Source organism: Eumetopias jubatus, unplaced genomic scaffold, assembly GCF_037043125.1.
Source record: "Eumetopias jubatus isolate StellerSeaLion01/CBP00866 unplaced genomic scaffold, mEumJub1_p1.0 scaffold_8, whole genome shotgun sequence".
Lineage (NCBI taxonomy): Eukaryota > Metazoa > Chordata > Mammalia > Carnivora > Otariidae > Eumetopias > Eumetopias jubatus.
The window spans coordinates 47,800,933-47,818,775 of record NW_028274814.1 but is presented as its reverse complement, the minus strand read 5'-3'; the positions used below and the strand labels follow the sequence as shown (position 1 = coordinate 47,818,775).

The 17,843-nt window shown below is 36.1% G+C and overlaps 1 protein-coding gene across 1 annotated transcript; it reads left to right on the top strand.

Annotated features, from left to right (window-relative positions):
• Positions 1-11,380: 11,380 nt before the first annotated feature.
• LOC114221711 (NKG2-A/NKG2-B type II integral membrane protein-like) lies at positions 11,381-17,253 on the top strand. Its single transcript, XM_088025917.1, has 6 exons — positions 11,381-11,567; positions 11,969-12,046; positions 12,519-12,571; positions 13,107-13,255; positions 14,883-15,063; positions 16,704-17,253. The coding sequence occupies exons 1-4, from the start codon at positions 11,381-11,383 to the stop codon at positions 13,200-13,202; spliced, it is 414 nt and encodes a 137-aa protein (XP_087882043.1). The 3' UTR covers positions 13,203-13,255; positions 14,883-15,063; positions 16,704-17,253.
• The last annotated feature ends 590 nt before the right edge of the window (positions 17,254-17,843 follow it).

The window sequence follows — 17,843 nt, the reverse complement described above, 5'->3', positions numbered from 1 at the left end:
ATCATCATTCTGAACTCTAGTTCCAACATCTTACTAATGTCCGTATTGATTAGGTGCCTGGCAGTCGGTACTGCCTTTGTTCTTTTTTTTGAGGTGATTTATTCCATCTTGTCATTTTGTCCAGAGAAGAATAGATGAATGAGAGAACAAAATGCTAACAGGGTAACAATGACACCAGAAAAATATACACTAAGCAAATCAGCAGAGACCTGAAACTGGGGAAAAGAAAGGGAAAGAAAGAAAAGAAAGAAAGAAAGAAAGAAAGAAAGAAAGAAAGAAAGAAAGAAAGAAAGAAAGAAAGAAAGAAAGGAAGAAAGAAAGAAAGAAAGAAAGAAAAGAAAGAAAGAAAGAAAGAAAGAAAGAAAGAAAGAAAGAAAGAAAGAAAGAAAGAAAGAAAGAAAGAAAGGAAAGAAAGAAAGAAAGAAAGAAAAAGATTAAAAAAAACCAGAATATGATCAAATATGATCAGGCTGGTGCATAAATCAATGCCACACACTAGTTTTTGGGCGTATTTTGGTCTGTTAGAAGAAAGTGACTCCCAAAATTTTAAAGAAAGAATAACTTATATATGTACAAAAATAAGGGTAAATATGATGAAGGGATGGAATATGATTATAAAGATGAAAATTAGAAAAGATTTTATAAAAGGAATTGATAAGAAGTTGGTTGAAAAAAGAAAGAAGAGGAATTTAAAAAAAAAAGGGAGAGAATGTGATCATCCGGGAGACTAGAACAAAGCCATACACTAGAGATTTAGGGTATATTTTGGTCTGTTAGAAGAAACTCTATCCCAAAATTTTAAAGAGGGAACAACTTATATATAGATACCAAAAATAAGGTTAACTACTCTGAAGGGACAGAATATGACTAAAAATGAAAAATGAAAGAGATTTTTTTAAAAAGGGATTGTAAGATGTTGGTTGAAAAAGGGAAAAAGAAAAATTAAAAAAAAAGAAAAAGAAATAAAAAAATTAACTTTGAAAGACTAAAGATTCATGGGGAAAAAGCCATGAATTCTATGTGCAGTATTCCCCTAGCACTGGAGTTCTGCCATTCTAATTGATTGGTTAAACTTGGTGTTGGCTGGCTGTTCTTGCTGATCTTCTGGGGGAGGGGCCTGTTGCCATGGTTCTCAAATGTCTTTGCTGGAGTTGGAATTGCCCTGCCCTTGCTGGGGACAGGGCTAAGTATTCTAGGGTTTGCTGTCAGGACCTTTTGTTCCCTGCAAGCTTTCTGTACAGCTTTGGAGGACGAGAGTGAAAATGAAGGTCTCCCAGTCTCTGCCCCGGAGGAGCTGAGAACTCGGGGCCCTACTCCTCAGTGAGCCCCCAGAGAAAAGCATCAATCACTCCCATCTCCCTGGTCTCCGGGCGCACTCTGTGCTCACCCGGCCTGTGACCGAGCATTGCTATCTCTGGCACATGACCCTGTGTGGAGTCTCCAAACCCAGCAGATCCCTGTGGTGTGCTCCCACACCACTCCTCCCAGGGGAGGAAGGGGAGTCTCCCCTGATCTGCTTCTTGTTGGGTTCCTGCTGGAAGAGTAGTGGCCTGACTGTGCCATGCATCATGGTCTATGGCAACCCCGAGCTGAGAGCCCACTCCTCTGTTCCATCTCTGCAGCCGGCTTCCCCGCTCTGATACCTGGGAGCTCTGCTGCACTCAGGCACCCCCGGTCTTTCTGTGACCCGGAGGGTCCTGAGACCACACTGTCCCAGTGAGGGTTCCACTCCCCACTTAGCCACTGGAGTGATGTCCCTCAGTGGAGCAGACTTCTAAAAGTTCTGATTTTGTGCTCCGCTGCTCTATGACTTGCCAGAAGCAGCCAACAGAGGCCCCCTCCCCCGCCATCTATCCTCCCGAATATCGCCTCAGATTCACTTCTGCACATGTCCTACCTTCCAGAAAGTGGTCGCTTTTCTGTTCAGAGAGTTGTTGCTATCCTTTTCTTTGATCTTCTGTTGAGTTCATAGGTGTTCAGAATGGTTGATCCCTATCCAGCTGAATTCCTGGGACCAGACAAAATCCAGGTCTCCTACACCACCACCATCTTGTTCTGCCCCTCTGTTTGCCTTCTGATATTTTTGTTCAGTTTTTCTAAATTCTTATTATTTTTATTTTTTTTGCTTTTCCTCCTGGGTATGATCCTTGTGATTTTATAGCTTTGATGTCAACCACTAATTTTTTTTTCAAATACGGCTAGTCAGTAGGGCTTCCACCCTCTGCCAGGTGATGTAAGTGCTTGTGTGTGTGTGAGTGAGTGAGTGTGTGTGTGTGAATGTGGGAGGGGAGTGCTCATAACTTTACTAACAGTTCTCAAGTCTCCTTCAACTTTTACTTTCTGCTGGGTTCATCTTGGTCTCCCCCTGTACACATATCTTTTTTCCATTAGCCAAGAGTGTGTAGAGAGTTCATGTCAAGTCTTATGTTGTACTTTCCCTTACAGTATCTTCCCATTATGTTTATGGAAGTCAGAGCACTTGACACGAAGACCACAAGCTCTGACTAGTAAAAGTATGAGTTTTCCTCACCATGACAGAGCAAAATTAGCGCTTTGATCTGAAAAATCAATGGGCTATTTTGTTCCCTTCCCAACTTCTAATCAAGTCTGCCCTGTGGCACCAGCACCATTGCTTTTCGCAACTTCTCCAAATTGTAAAAACTACAATTTTTCTTGATCACTGAGCTAGGGTGGGCTGGTGGGGAGACATGGGAGCAGTGGTAGGCAACAAGAGAACAAATATGCTTCTTCTTCTTCCTGGAATATCTAGGATTTTTTCAAATGTACATATTTCACAAAATACTTTTAACATTTTGTCACTTATCAGAAACCCAAAATTGCTATCTTTGTCAGTCTCTCCTCTTACTTAGTCCTAGTAAGATACTTTTATAGTGTGTCCAGTGTGATACAACATATATAGATATACACAGATACTATAAAGTAAGAAAGAATTAACTTTACTGTTACTACAAAATTCAAAAGAATATAAGAGTTTTTATTTGAATTCTAACAAAATCTGTTTCTCATAGTATTTGTTGAAATTCATCATTCATTTCTCATGGATTAGAGTCTTCCAGAGAATCAGTAACAATTCACCTGTGCAGCCAAAAGGCTCAACTTTCTTCACCAAAGTGTAAGTTTCTTAATGATGTTTATATTTTATGACTTAAAGAATTACTCTTACAAGGAAAAGCATTAATATGTGAACAATTAGATAAACACAAATGTTGCATTGTTTTCAAAGAACAATGACAAGGGAAATATTTCGATTTTGATATATAACTATTAGTCAAAATAAATTATTTATTCACCAAAATATTATGGTATATATTACTAAATTAATGAGATGTAATTCTCTGTATTTCAGATCATTAGTATCTTCAGGGAGTGACAAGAATTGTCCATATTTCAACTTTGACTCAAACGTATTTTCTCATGACTCCTGCTTAGAATTAAGACCATATGTTTGCAAGCACCAGCCACTAGTTACTTAATTTTGGTATAATGGTATCTCACCATCTAAAAAACATATCTCTCGTTTCTCCAAAAGCCATACAATTGCTTTCTCAGAATATTTTTAAGATGTTATTTTTTAAAGCAATTTTAAGTTCACAACATTCATTTTGTTGTTGTGAACTTAAAAGAGGAAGGTAAAAAGATTTCTGCTATTGCCCCACTCTGCACACATGATGGCCTCCCTTGTTATCAACAACACTCACCAGAGTCTTCTTCATTTGGATTTAATTTCACCTAATTTTTTGCTTTCATGTTTTTAATTTGTATTTATTTTTTAATTGTCTAACAATTTTATTTTCTAAAAAGTATGGTAGCATGTAAAATTGTGACAGCATCTTTATAGTCTATGAAACATTTAAAGAAAAATTAATACTTATTCTTCTGAAGCTGTTTCAAAAAATAGAAATGGAAGGAAAACTTCCAAACTTGTTCTATGAGGTCAACATTACCTTGATCCCAAAACCACACAAAGACCCAACCAAAATGGAGAATTATAGACCAATATCCCTAATGAACATGGATGCAAAAATTCTCATCAAGATACTAGCCAATAGGATACAACAGTACATTAGAAGGATTATTCACCACGACCAATTGGGAAAACAGTACAGAGGTTCTTCAAGAAGTTAAAAATAGAGCTACCCTTTGACCCAGCAATTGTACTACTAGGTATTTACCCCAAAGATATAAATGTAGTGATCCCAAGGGGCACTGGCACTCCAAAATTTATAAACAGCAGGAATGTCCATAATAGCAAAACTGTGGAAAGTCCAGATGTCCATCAACAGATGAATGGATAAAGAAGAATGCTGTATATAAATACAATGAAATATTACTCAGCCTTCAAAAAGGATGAACTAAAGAGTATTTTGCTGAGTGAAATAAGTCAATCAGAGAAAGACAATCATCATATGATTTCACTCATATGTGGAATATAAGAAACAGCACAGAGGATCATAGAGGAAGGGAAGGAAAACTGAATGGGAAGAAATCAGAGAGGGAGGCAAACCATGAGAGACTCTTAACTATAGGAAAAAAACAGGGTTGTTGGAGAGGAGGTGGTAGGGAGATGGGGTAACTGGGTGATGGCCATTAAGGAGGGCATATGATGTGATGAGCACTGGGTGTTTTATGCAACTGATGAAAGCTGAAATCTACACTTGAAAATAATGATGTAGTATATGTTGGTAATTGAATTTAAATTAAAGAAAATCAACAATCCCTGGAGAAAAATGAAAAGGAAATCACAATGTTTCAAAATCTACATGAGTGGAAATAAGTGAAATTGAGATTAAAAAACAATAGAAAAAATCAATGAAATGAAGAGTGGCCTCCTTGAAAAAATATATAAAATTGATAAGACTTTTTTTTTAAGAACACAGATGATATATTTAACATAAACAATTGTAGAAAATGAAAACAAATATATTAAATTATCTCATGATCCCATCATTGAGCAAAGACCATCATTTTGAAAACTTAACACAGTGTATGGTAAACCATCCAAATGTGATTGGAAGAGGTAGAAGAAGGAGAGGAAAGGGAGGACAAGAATGAGTAGAAGTAGGAGAAGAAGAGGAGGAGGAGAAAGCTTCTTCCTTTCTCACTAACACTCTCCCCACCAGAAACCACACGCATTTGTACATATAGAAACACACATATACACTTTGTATGTCCTTGTGTGCATACATGCATATGTGTGTGCATGTATCCTTTCCTGATTTTTTTTAAGGTTTTATTTATTTATTTGAGAGAAAGAGAGCATGAGCAGGGGGAGAGGCAGAAGGAGAGGGAGAAGCAGATTCCCCACTGAGCAAGGAGCCCAAATGTGGGGCTCAGTCCCAGGATATGGAAATCACGACCTGAGCTGAAGGCAGATGCTTAACCATCTGAGCCACCCAGGTGCACCAGTAGTGTGTCTTTCCATACGAGCATGTACTTTCTCATCCTTTCGGAAATTTGAGTAGTCCACTGTGGGACTCCTCCTCAGTATAGCTGAACAGTCCCCTGTGTATGGACACTTTGTTCCCATTTGTCTTTAGAGACTCGGACATACAATACATTAGAATTTTAAAGTTAGATTTAATTTATAATAAAACAATTTTACACTTACTTGAAACTTTAGAGTTTAAAAATAACATATATTATTTAACCTTTACCTTAGCTCATTGCTGTAAATAGAATGTGTATAATGTGGCACAGAAAAGATGCTTGTTAAAGATTTCTAGAGAAATGAAGGAATAACTGAATGGTTACATATACTTTCCAGAGGAGTTAATTGAGAATCATCAGATTTTAGCAATTGTCCTCATGCTGAAAGAAGATATTAAGTAGTAAAGACAGGAGTAGAATCCATGTCTTTGGATTCTTTATTTGTTGACCATTCTTGTTATCCTAGTTGAGAATTTATGAATTTACCCATGTAGATTATGATGTATCTCAATTACCTGGTCAAAAGAGAAAGACATGTATCAAAATTGATAAGACTTTAAGCAGAATTATCAGGAAGAAAAGAGAGAGGACCCAAGTAAATACATTCAGAAATGAAGAGAAGTAACAAAATACACCTCAGAAATACAGAAGAGCATAAGACACTTACTGTGACCAATTATATGCCAACAAACTGGACAACAATACCTCTTCTTCTCAGATTTGTCCCAAAATGAAGACAAAGGAAAGCTTCCAACTTTATGCTGTGTGGACAGCATTGCCATGATATTACAAAAAAAAAAAAAAAGGATGCAACACACACACACACACACACACACACAATTATTATAGGCCAAAATTCCTGATGAACATGCAAAAATCCTCACTAAAGTTTTAGCAAACTGAAGTCCACAACACAATAAAAGGATCATACACCATGATCAAGAAGAATTTATCCCATGTATGCAAGAATGGTTCAATATCTGCAAATCAATCAACTTGACACACCATTTAACTAAGAAAGATCAAAATCATATGGCAATCTCAATAGATGCAGAAAAAGCACTGACAAAACTCAACATCCATTTATGATAAAAACTCCCAAAAAAGTATGTAGAGAGGGGCTATACCTCACATAATAAAGGCCATATATTACAAGCCCACAACTAACATCATTCTCAACAGTGAAAAGCTAAAATCTTTTCCTTTAAGATCAGGATCAATACAAGGATGTCCACTCATCATTTTTATACAAAACAGTAATGGAGGTCCTAACCACAGTAATCTGAAAAGAAAAAGAAATAAAAGACATCCAAATTGATAAGGAAATTGCAAAACTGTCACTATTTTCAGATGACATGATTCTCTAGATAATTAACCTAGAGACTCCATCCCCCCCAAAAAACTATTAAAACTAATAAATGAAATCAGATAAGTTGTAGGGTACAAAATTAATATGCAGAAATATTTTGCATTTCTATACGCTAGAAAAAACTAGGAGAAATAGAAATTAAGAAAGCAATCCCCTTTCTAATTCCATTTATAAGAATAAATTCCATAGGAATAAATTTAACCAAGGAGGTAAAATTCTTATACTCTGAAAACTATGTCATTGATAAAAGAAATTTGAAAATGACACAAATAAATAAATGGGAAGATATACCATGCTTATGGACTGGAAGAATTAATATCATGAAAATACCCATATTTTTGAAAAACAATGTAGAGATTCAATGTAATCCCTAAGAAAACACCAATAGCATTTTTCTCAGAACTGGAATAAATTATCTCAAAGTTTGTGTGGATCTATGAAAAACTCTGAATGTCCAAAGCAATCATTAGAAAGAAGAACAAAACTGGAAGTAACATGCACTTACACTTCAAACTATACTATAAAGCTCTAGCAATCAAAGCAGTATGGCACAACAATAGACACAGGGATGAAAGGAATGGAAAATAATGCCCAGAAACAAACCTCTGTTTATACGATCAACTAATATATGACAAGGAAAGCAAGTATAGACAATGGGGAACAGAGAGTCTTCAGTAAGTGGTGTTTAAAAACTGGAAAACTGGATGCATGGGTGGCTCAGCCATTAAGCGTCTGTCTTCACTCCAGTCTTGATCCCAGAGTCCTGGGATGGAGCCCCACATCAGGCTCCCTGCTTGGCAGGAAGCCTGCTTCACCTTCCCCCACTCCCCCTGCTTCTAACATACAATACAATAACATTATATTAATTTTATATGGTGATAGATGGTAATGAGTTTTATAATGATGATCATATAATGTATATAAAGTGTTGAATCACTGTGTCTACACCTGAAAGTAATGTAATATTGTATGTCAACTACACATCATTAGAAACAAATACATAAAAATAAAAATAATATTGTCAACCAATTTTGCAAAACAAAACCAAAACAACAGAACTACAGAGCAATAGAAACATATTTGCCAATGTCTTCAAAAATTATGTGATGTTCACATGATATTTAATTGTGTTTTAAAGGTACCTTCTCAGCCCACCTCAATTTTTTGAATTAAGTGAAATTTTTAAGCATTGAATTCATTTTCCCACTACATAGTTAGACCTATTTTTTTCATTTACAACAATTATTTCTATTAAAATACAGACACCTAGTTATCATTGGAGGATGAATCAATGAATGATATGAATAATAACAATATTCAAATCTCTAGGATGGTGCTATGTTTCAATAAATTTCAGTGTTTTATCCTTTCCACAGACATTTTATTCAAAAGAAACTTAAATAACTTATTTAAATAATAGTAAAAATAAAATGCAGGTCTATTAAAAATGAAGGTAGAGGGTGCCTGGGTGGCTCAGTTGGTTAAGCGACTGCCTTTGGTTCAGGTCATGATCCTGGAGTCCCGGGATCGAGTCCTGCATCTGGCTCCCTGCTCAGCGGGGAGTCTGCTTCTCCCTCTGACCCTCTTCCCTCTCGTGCTCTCTATCTCTCATTCTCTCTCTCTCAAATAAATAAATAAAATCTTAAAAAAAATGAAGGTAGAAAAATTGAGAAGATAAGTTCGGAAATTGATGTCTTTGTGGAAGTTACAATAGGATGAAAATGTAGTAAGTCTTCAGAATTCGTGTTAAATATCATTAAATACCTGTTAACGGGATGATGATTTTAAAATACTTGCAGTATAATAAGTATGACATAGAAAAGGCACAAGAAAGACAAGCATTTGATGCCAGGATGTAGAAACCCTGTCTAACAGGAAAACTTAAACATCTAAGACATTTCTCACAAGGCCCAAGTTCTCAAGTGTTTGTGATTCAGATGGAAGTAAGTTAACAGCCCAGGTGGTCAAGACTCTGACCCCAATATCTTGTAGAACATAAACATTTCTCAGAGGCACTTGCCAAGGGATAAAGTAAATGACACACTACCAGCTGAAAGTCTCGGACATTCTGGAGGTGTGTGATGAGATAAAGTGTCTTCAAAATAGCCCCAGTGTAAGAATTTTCTGTTCAAATTTTAAGTGACACACTGATGAGAAATTTAATTTTTCCACTATTGCTTCCCTCTGAGCTTTCACAGGGCTGGCAGTCCGTGAAGACCACAGATACTGTCTGTTTACAAGAGTAACCTGGTCTCCCACTGGAAGATGCCCAATTCTCTGGCCAACAGAAGGTATGTGTCACTACTCTGCTCTCTCTCTACTAACCACCTCACTTAGTGGGCGATACAAATGCTGGATGGGATGCACCTGAGGCACAACAAATATACAATCAAATCACAGAGAACATTGGTATCTTTATTCCAACAATTCAGAGTGACAAAAAAAATGAATTTGAAATATAATGGAGAACTTCTTAAAATGTCCAAATTCTTGCCTGTGGAGAAGTAATTAAGTATATATACACAGGCATAATTGTGTTTGCAAATCAATATAATTTTAAGTGAAATCCTATAAGCATCATGAGAATGAACAGTTAATTTGGATTTGTCATCAATTATAGACATAGTTACCTATATTATTTTATATTTAGCTGAGGCTTTAAAAACAGATTCTTAAAATGAATCTATCAAATCATAATGGTCAAATGGTCATACGTTTGCTTTGATAAGTTAAAATAGTTTGATTTTTCATAGAAAGCAAGATGAGTTACCTTCTGGAAAATCCTAATTTAAACTTAATTATAAACATTCAAAACAAAACTTGACAAAAAAATATGTTCAATACTGAAAGATACTCCTGTCAATGAATTATGTTACACGGTCTAAAGGATATGAATCAGTAATGAAAAAGTGGCTATTGTGTTAAAAATAATTAAAATAACTTAAATATTATTGAGAGCTTAGAAAAGTCAGATAGAGTATTGTTTTACCTGCATTGTATTTTACATATTTAATTCCCATTTAGATTAGTAAACTAGATAGCTAGACAGGAGGTAACTTGTTAAAGGTCATATTTTGTAAGTTTGAGAGCCAGGAGTAATTCCAGATTTCACTGACTGCAGAGCTCGTTGACTGAATTATGAAATTACATTGATTTGATTTATTGGAATTCTTTGTAAAACTAAAGCTACCCTCACTGTCTTTGACATTCATAGATCTTTCTGTGGTTTGTACCAACAGTGTTCTTCCATAAATGATCTACACTTATATTTATCATTTTATGATTTCATATCTTTATCATTAAATCAATTGTCAATTTCTGGTGTTATATAAATACTTTTTAAAAATATATTTTGGTCTTTGTTTTCAATGTTGTTCAGGTTTCCAATAAGTTTAATGTGTCATGTGACATTTTTCAATATATAAAATCGGTCTTTTGAAATTTAAATTTAACGATTTCTCGGGCGCCTGGGTGACTCAGTTGGTTAAGCGACTGCCTTCGGCTCAGGTCATGATCCTGGAGTCCCGCAATCGAGTCCCACATTGGGCTCCCTGCTCAGCAAGGAGTCTGCTTCTCCCTCTAACTCTCTTCCCTCTCATGCTCTCTCATTCTCTCTCTCAAATAAATAAATAAAATCTTTAAAAAAAAGAAATTTAACGATTTCTCAGAACTCTACAATTATTCAAAATAAAAATTGACGTGATAGCATTACCTTTTAGTAAGAAATGTAAGTCCTAAATAGAAGTCATTTACTACAGGAAATTCCTATTTGTGCTAAAACTAGTATTCCCCAATCTTAGAACACTCAATTTTTAACCAAATTGTCAAAAAAGTAGGTGCAACATTTTTTTCTAATGCAGCATTTTAGTTTTAAGCCAGTTATTCTAATAGTGTTGACATGTTTCTGTGGAATCTGACCTTACATTAATAAGGACAATATTATTCACTAATTCCTTTCTTCTTCACAAATTTATTGCTTTACCTTATTCCAACCAATACTATTGTGTCAAACGGAATATCATTGTAAAACAACCTATTCCTTTTTTTATTTTTTTAGTTTTAAATATTTTTTTAAATTTTATTTTATTCTGTTATGTTAATCACCATACAGTTCATCATCAGTTTTTGATGTAGTGTTCCATGATTCATTGTTTACGTGTAACACCCAGTGCTCCACGCAGAACATGCCTTCTTTAATACCCATCACCAGGCTAACCCATCGCCACCCCCCCAGAACCCTCAGTTTTTTTCTCAGAGTCCATACTCTGGTTCATCTCCCCCTCCAATTTCCCCCCTTAATTTTTCCCTTCCTACTATCTTTTTTTTTTTTAACATATAATGTATTATTTTAAAACAACTTATTCTATCATGAAACACTTCTTTAAAGCTCTAAGGAAACTAGTACCAGATTTTACATTGCCCAACTGCAAATGAGTACTATCACTCACCACACACTCCACCCAGTGTGACTGTCCTAGCAATCTTGTTATTGCATATTCTATTCATCAAGTCCTTCAGTACAGTTCCATTCAGCACTGTGCCTGCCACTACTCAGCTGCAGAGATGAATAACCAAGGCATTACCTATGCAGAACTCAATCAGGTTAAGGGCTCAAAAAGACATCAAATGAAAGCTAAGGGCACTAAAAGTTCCATTTCAGTAACTGAACAGGAAATAATCTATGCAGAATTAAATCTTCAAAATGCTTCTCAGGATCTTCAAAGGAAGGACAAAAACTCTCACTGTAAAGGTAAAACATTTAATACACACACAGTATAAACTGTATTATGATGTGCAGTTGGGGTGTGGGGATGTAGGGAATGAGTAGGGAATGATCTCCCATATTTTTCATTTGTGATCATATAGAGAGAGGAGTAGAAGTATGGTATTGTAATTGAAATCTGAGGACTAACTGTTCAGGCATTGTTGTAATTCATCTTTACTACCTCATGGGGTAATATGTTTACTCCAAATGTAATGATATATTCTGAGAGAAGATTACAATGGTAGATAGGGGTTTGGGTTCCAAATTTTTATATATGACTCTCTGAGCATCCTTGGTTCTCTTGTATGTAAATTTCTTAAAGGATTATTTCTGCCCATCCTTTCTCAGCATTTTCATTTCTCTTCCTACTACTTATTCATGTGCAGGGAAACTCATTGCTGGGATCCTGGGAATCATCTGCCTTGTCTTGATGTCCACTGTGGTCACAATAGCTGTCATTCCCTGTAAGTAAGTGTTTGAATGACTACAAGGGAATTTTTCACTTTAATGATCAGTGCCTCGAAATATTGCATAACACTATGGAATTGTATTATGTCATTTTCCTCTAAGTTTGGAATGGTTATTTTAAATTTGTCACATTAGAAATAACAATAATGTAGAAAGTATTACAAATATGTTCAGATTTCATGACTCAAAGAGAAGTTATAGCAGAGACCTTATTGAGAAATACACAAATTAATTCTTGAGATTGTGTAAACCAAATACTATAAGAAGTGGTGAGGTTTGATTCTTTAGGTTTTTGAAACATTTTCCCACACACATTCATTACTTCATTAATTACTTACTGGTAAAATCAATTTTATTACAGAATTTTCTCATTCTAAATACACCAAATTTCAAACTAAGAAACTCAAATCATTATGATTTATTTAGTTTAATATTAAGTTTGTATGAAGATTGTTTTAATTTTTCTAGTTACTGAAGGACCAGAGCAGAACCAAACGTCTCTGGAAACAAGGACCCCAAAGGTACATCATTTTCAAAATTTGATATTGTATAGGTTCTATTCTATCTCTATCTTAGGCTAGGAAAAGATGATAATAGATTTTTTGGGGTAAAATAAATTAGAAAATAATGTAATAAACTTTCAGAAATAATGATTATAGGAGAGTGCTACTTCTAATGTAACAATCTGAAGAAATACTCATTTAAATCCCCATATCCATTATTACCAATTGCCTCAAATTGCCTCCTGCTATAACATGATAAGAGATAAATCATTTTGCTATTCTAAAATAGTGGTTTTGTTCAGTGACTCTCAGGACATGTAGAGATGGATATTCTTGTGTGTTTGCTTTATATGAACACATAAATTAGGGAATGATAGGCTGACCATACTCTGATGAGTGTGTGTAAGCATATTTTGTTCTATTTGTACCATCCTGTGAGTGTACGTGGATATGTTATGCACACATATGTGTATACATATGTGAGTATGTAAATTTATTTGAATTTGTTAATATTCAAGATTCTTTGGGATGATATCTCATAATCTTTCTTTAGTTTATCACTGTGGCCATTGTCCAAAAGAGTGGTTTACATACTCCAACAATTGCTATTACATTAGCACTGAAAGAAAATCATGGAATTAGAGTTTGACGTCCTGTGCTTCTAACAACTCTAACCTGCTCTACGTAGATAAAGAGGACATGGTAAGATTTCAAATGTTTCCAGTCCTTGTCATATTTTGGATATGAGCTCTTTTCTGAGTTTATAAGATGCGAATAGATTTTTGACTCTGTGAAGTGCATTTTTACTCTGAAATTGGAGTCTTTTAATGAGAAAATTTATTAATGTTACTCTAGTCCAATTTATCATTTTGGTGATTGCTTTGGACTTTTTCAGAAGTTAGTCAAAGTACATGAATATAATTTCCTATGTTACTCTCTAGGATTTATCTATTTTTCTTTATTTCTTTATTTTTTAACTCTTAAAAAGAATTTATGACCCATTGGGAATTTATTTTTTGTGATGCTCTGTTTGTGATGCTGTCAGATAAAATTAAAGGTTACACTTTTCTACATCATCACCTAATTGATGGAGTATAATTTATACCGAAGTAGATCTTTTCTTTATAAGTAACTTCATATATATAACAATATATATAGTCATATGTGCTCTAATCTGCTTTATATAAATAATATAGATATTAGATATCTTTATATAAATAATCATATACACATATATCACAGTCTACAGCCTATCACAACCACAGCACTTTAAATGTAGAGCCTTACCTTCCTTCACTGTGTCCTACTTATAATTTTCCTAAATATTTCTCTACTTACATTGAGAATCACATGGATGTTAAAATTTGGCTTCAAGTGGAAATTTTGCTTCAACTATCAAACAATTTAGACAACACAAGAGCTGAAACAAATTCCATTAGACCTAATGATAGTTTTATTCTTTCTTTTGTTCTCTTTCTTCCTCATGACCCAAGATTCCTTCTTTTATCTTTTAATTTCTGTTTAGAAAGTTCCCTTTAGCAGTTCTTTCAAAGTGGGTTTCATAATTTTCATAGTTTTCCTTTATCACAGAATGTCTTGATTTCTCCTGCATTCCTGAGTGATATTGTTGTTGGATAATAGTCCATGGTTTTTGATAAGGACAATGCACTTAGTGTCTAAAAATTTTCTGTCTCCTAACATGATTTTTCTCCTTATTTTAACTGGAGAGAAAAAACATCTTGGGGACTTTTGTCTGTCCTCATTGGTGTCTGTGGGTTGCCAGCCTCTCTCTCACCAATCTGGTATATGTCAGGTAAAGAGAAATTCCAGGGCACTCACAGCCATGTCATTCCTTAGATCTAGAGTGCCAGGTCTGTCAGCTTTCTCATCACCTGTCTGAATCTTCTTGTGTTGTCTTGTAAATACTGTCCAGGGCTTTTAGCTGTATCTGATAGAAAGAATAGCAAAAAGTTTATCTTCTCTATCTTTCCAGAACAAGAAGTCTGATTTGTAGTGGTTTTAATTAGAATGTTCCTAAGACTAATAGTGTTGAGCATATTTTCCTGTACTTATTTGCCATCCATATATGGTTTTTGATGAAGTTAACTATTAAATATTTTGGTTATATTTTTAATTTTTGTGATTGTATTTTGAGAATTCATTAAGTATCCTGGCAGCAAGTCTTTTATGAGATGTATAATTTGTAAATATTTTCCCTGAAGTCTATGATTTATCTTTCTTTCCTCTTCAAAGAGTAGAAATTGTCCTGATGAACTACACTTCATCAATTTCTTCTTTTATGGATCATGCTTTTGGTATTCTTTTTAAGAAATCTCTGGCCCAGGGGGTGGAGCAAGATGGCGGAGGAGTAGGAGACCTGGATTTCGTCCGGTCTGAGGAATTCAGCTGGATAGGGATCAAACCATTCTGAACACCTTCAAACTCAACAGGAGATTGAAGAAAAGAGTAGCAACAACTCTCTGAACAGAAAAGCGACCACTTTCTGGAAGGTAGGACGTGCGGAGAAGTGAATCTGAGGCGATATTTGGGAGGATAGATGGCGGGGGAGGGGGCCTCCATCGGCCACTTCTGGCAAGTGATAGAGCTGCAGAGCACAAAATCAGAACTTTGAGAAGTCGGCTCTGCTGAGGGACGTCACTCCAGGGGCTAAGTGGGGGTGGAACCCTCATGGGACAGTGTGATCTCAGGACCCTCGGGGTCACAGAAAGACCAGGGGTGCCTGAGTGTGGCAGAGCTCCCAGGTATCAGAGCAGGGAAGCCGGCTGCAGAGACGGAGCCGAGACGCAGACTCTCAGCTTGGGGTTGCCATAAACTGTGATTGGAGACAGTTGGGCCACTGCTCCTCCAGCAAGGACCCAACAAGCGGCAGATCCTGGGAGACTCCCCTTCCTCCCCCAGGAGGAGCAGCACGGGAGCGCACCACAGGGATCTGCTGGGTTTGGAGACTCCACAGGGGCTCGGGTGCCAGAGATAGAAATGCTCAGTCACAGGCCGGGTGAGCACAGAGTGCGCCCGGAGACCGGGGAGATGGGAGTGACTGACCGTTTTCTCTGGGGGCGCACTGAGGAGCGGGGCCCCAGATCTCAGCTCCTCCTGGGCGGAGATTGGGAGGCCGCCATTTTCACTCTTGTCCTCCAAAGCTGTATGGAAAGCTTGCAGGGAACAAAAGCTCCTGAGAGCAAACCCAAACAGATTACTTAGCCCGGACCAGCAAGGGCGGGGCAATTCTGCCTCCAGCAAAGACATTTGGGAACCATGGCAACAGGTCCCTCCCCAAGAAGATCAGCAAGAACAGCCAGCCAAGACCAAGTTTACTGAGCAATGAGACCGGAGAACTCCAGCGCTAGGGGAATACTGCACATAGAATTCACGGCTTTTTTACCATGATTCATTAGTCTTTCAAAGTTAATTTTTTTTTACTATTTTTTTTGAAGTTTTCTTTTTCCTTTTTTCAACCAACATCTTATCAATCCCTTTTTTAAAAAAACATTTTTATTTTTCATTTTTAGAGTCATATTCTATCCCTTCATAGTACTTACCCTTAATTTTGGCATATATATATAAGTTGTTCTCTCTTTAAAATTTTGAGATATAGTTTCTTCTAATGTATCAAAGTATACCCTAAATCTCTAGTGTATGGCTTTGTTCCAGTCTCCTGCCTGATCACATTCTCTCCCCCCCTTTTGTTTGTTTCTTTCTTTCCTTATTTTTTAATCCTCTTCTTTATTTTTTCAAACACTTTCTTATCAATTCCTTTTTAAAAAATCTTTATAATTTTCATCTTTACAGTCATATTCCATCCCTCCATCATATCAACCCTTATCTTGTATGTATATAAGTTTTTCTTTCGATAAACTTTTAGGAGGCACTTTCTTCTAACAGACCAAAATACACCCAAAATCTAGTGTGTGGCACTGATCTATACACCAGCCTGATCATATCTGAACATATTCTGGTTTTTTTGTTTTGTTTTGTTCTGTTTTTGTTTGTTTTTATCTTTTTCTTTTTTTCTCTTTCTTTTTTCTCTCCCTGTATTATCCCCTGGTTTCAGGTCTTTTTTGATTTGTTTAGAGTATATTTTCTGGGGTCGTTGTTAACCTGTTAGCATTTTCTTCTCTCATTCATCTAGTCTCCACTGGACAAAATGACAAGATGAAACAATCACCTCAACAAAAAGAACAAGAGGTAGTACCATTTGCCACGGACCTACTCAATACGGTCATTAGTGCGATTTTGGAAGTAGGGTTCAGAGTCATGACTTTAAAGATACTAGCTGGGCTTGAAAAAAGCATGGAAGTTATTAGAGAAACCCTTTCTGAAGAAATAAAAGAACTAAAATATAACCAAGTCAAAATCAAAAAGGCTATTAATGAGGTGCAATAAAAATTGGGGGCACTAACTGCTAGGATCAATGATGCAGAAGAGAGAATCAGCGATATAGAAGACCAAATGATGGAAAATAAAGAAGCTGAGAAAAAGAGAGATAAACAACTACTGGATCATGAAGGCAGAATTCGAGAGATAAATGATACAATAAGATGAAACAACATTAGAGTAAATGGGACCCCAGAAGAAGAAGAAAGAGAGAGAGGGGCAGAAGGTATATTGGAGCAAATTATAGCAGAGAACTTCCGTAATGTGGGGAAGCAAACAGCCATCAAAATCCAGGAGGCACAGAGCACCCCTCTCAAAATCAATAAAAATAGGTCAACACCCCGACATCTAATAGTAAAACTTACGAGTCTCAGAGAAAAAGAGAAAATCTTGAAAGCAGCTCGGGAGAAGAGATATGTAGCCTATAATGATAGAAACGTTAGAATGGCAACAGACCTATCCACAGAAACCTAGCAGGCCAGAAAGGACTGGCATGATATATTCAGAGCACTAAATGAGAAAAATATGCAGCCAAGAACACTATATCCAGCTAGGCTGTCATTGAAAATAGAAGGAGAGATAAAAAGCTTCCAGGACAAACAAAAACTAAAGGAAATTGCAAACACGAAACCAGCCCTCCAAAAATATTGAAAGGGATGCTCTAAGCAAAGAGAGAGCCTAAAAGCCTCATAGACCAGAAAGGAACACAGACAATATAGAGTAACAGTCCCCTTACAGGCAATACAATGGCACTAAATTCATATCTTTCAATAGTTACCCTGAATGTAAATGGGCTAAATGCCCCAATCAAAAGACACAGGTTATCAGATTGGATTAAAAAAAAAAGACCCATTGATATGTTGTCTGCAAGAGACTCATTTTAGACCCAAAGACA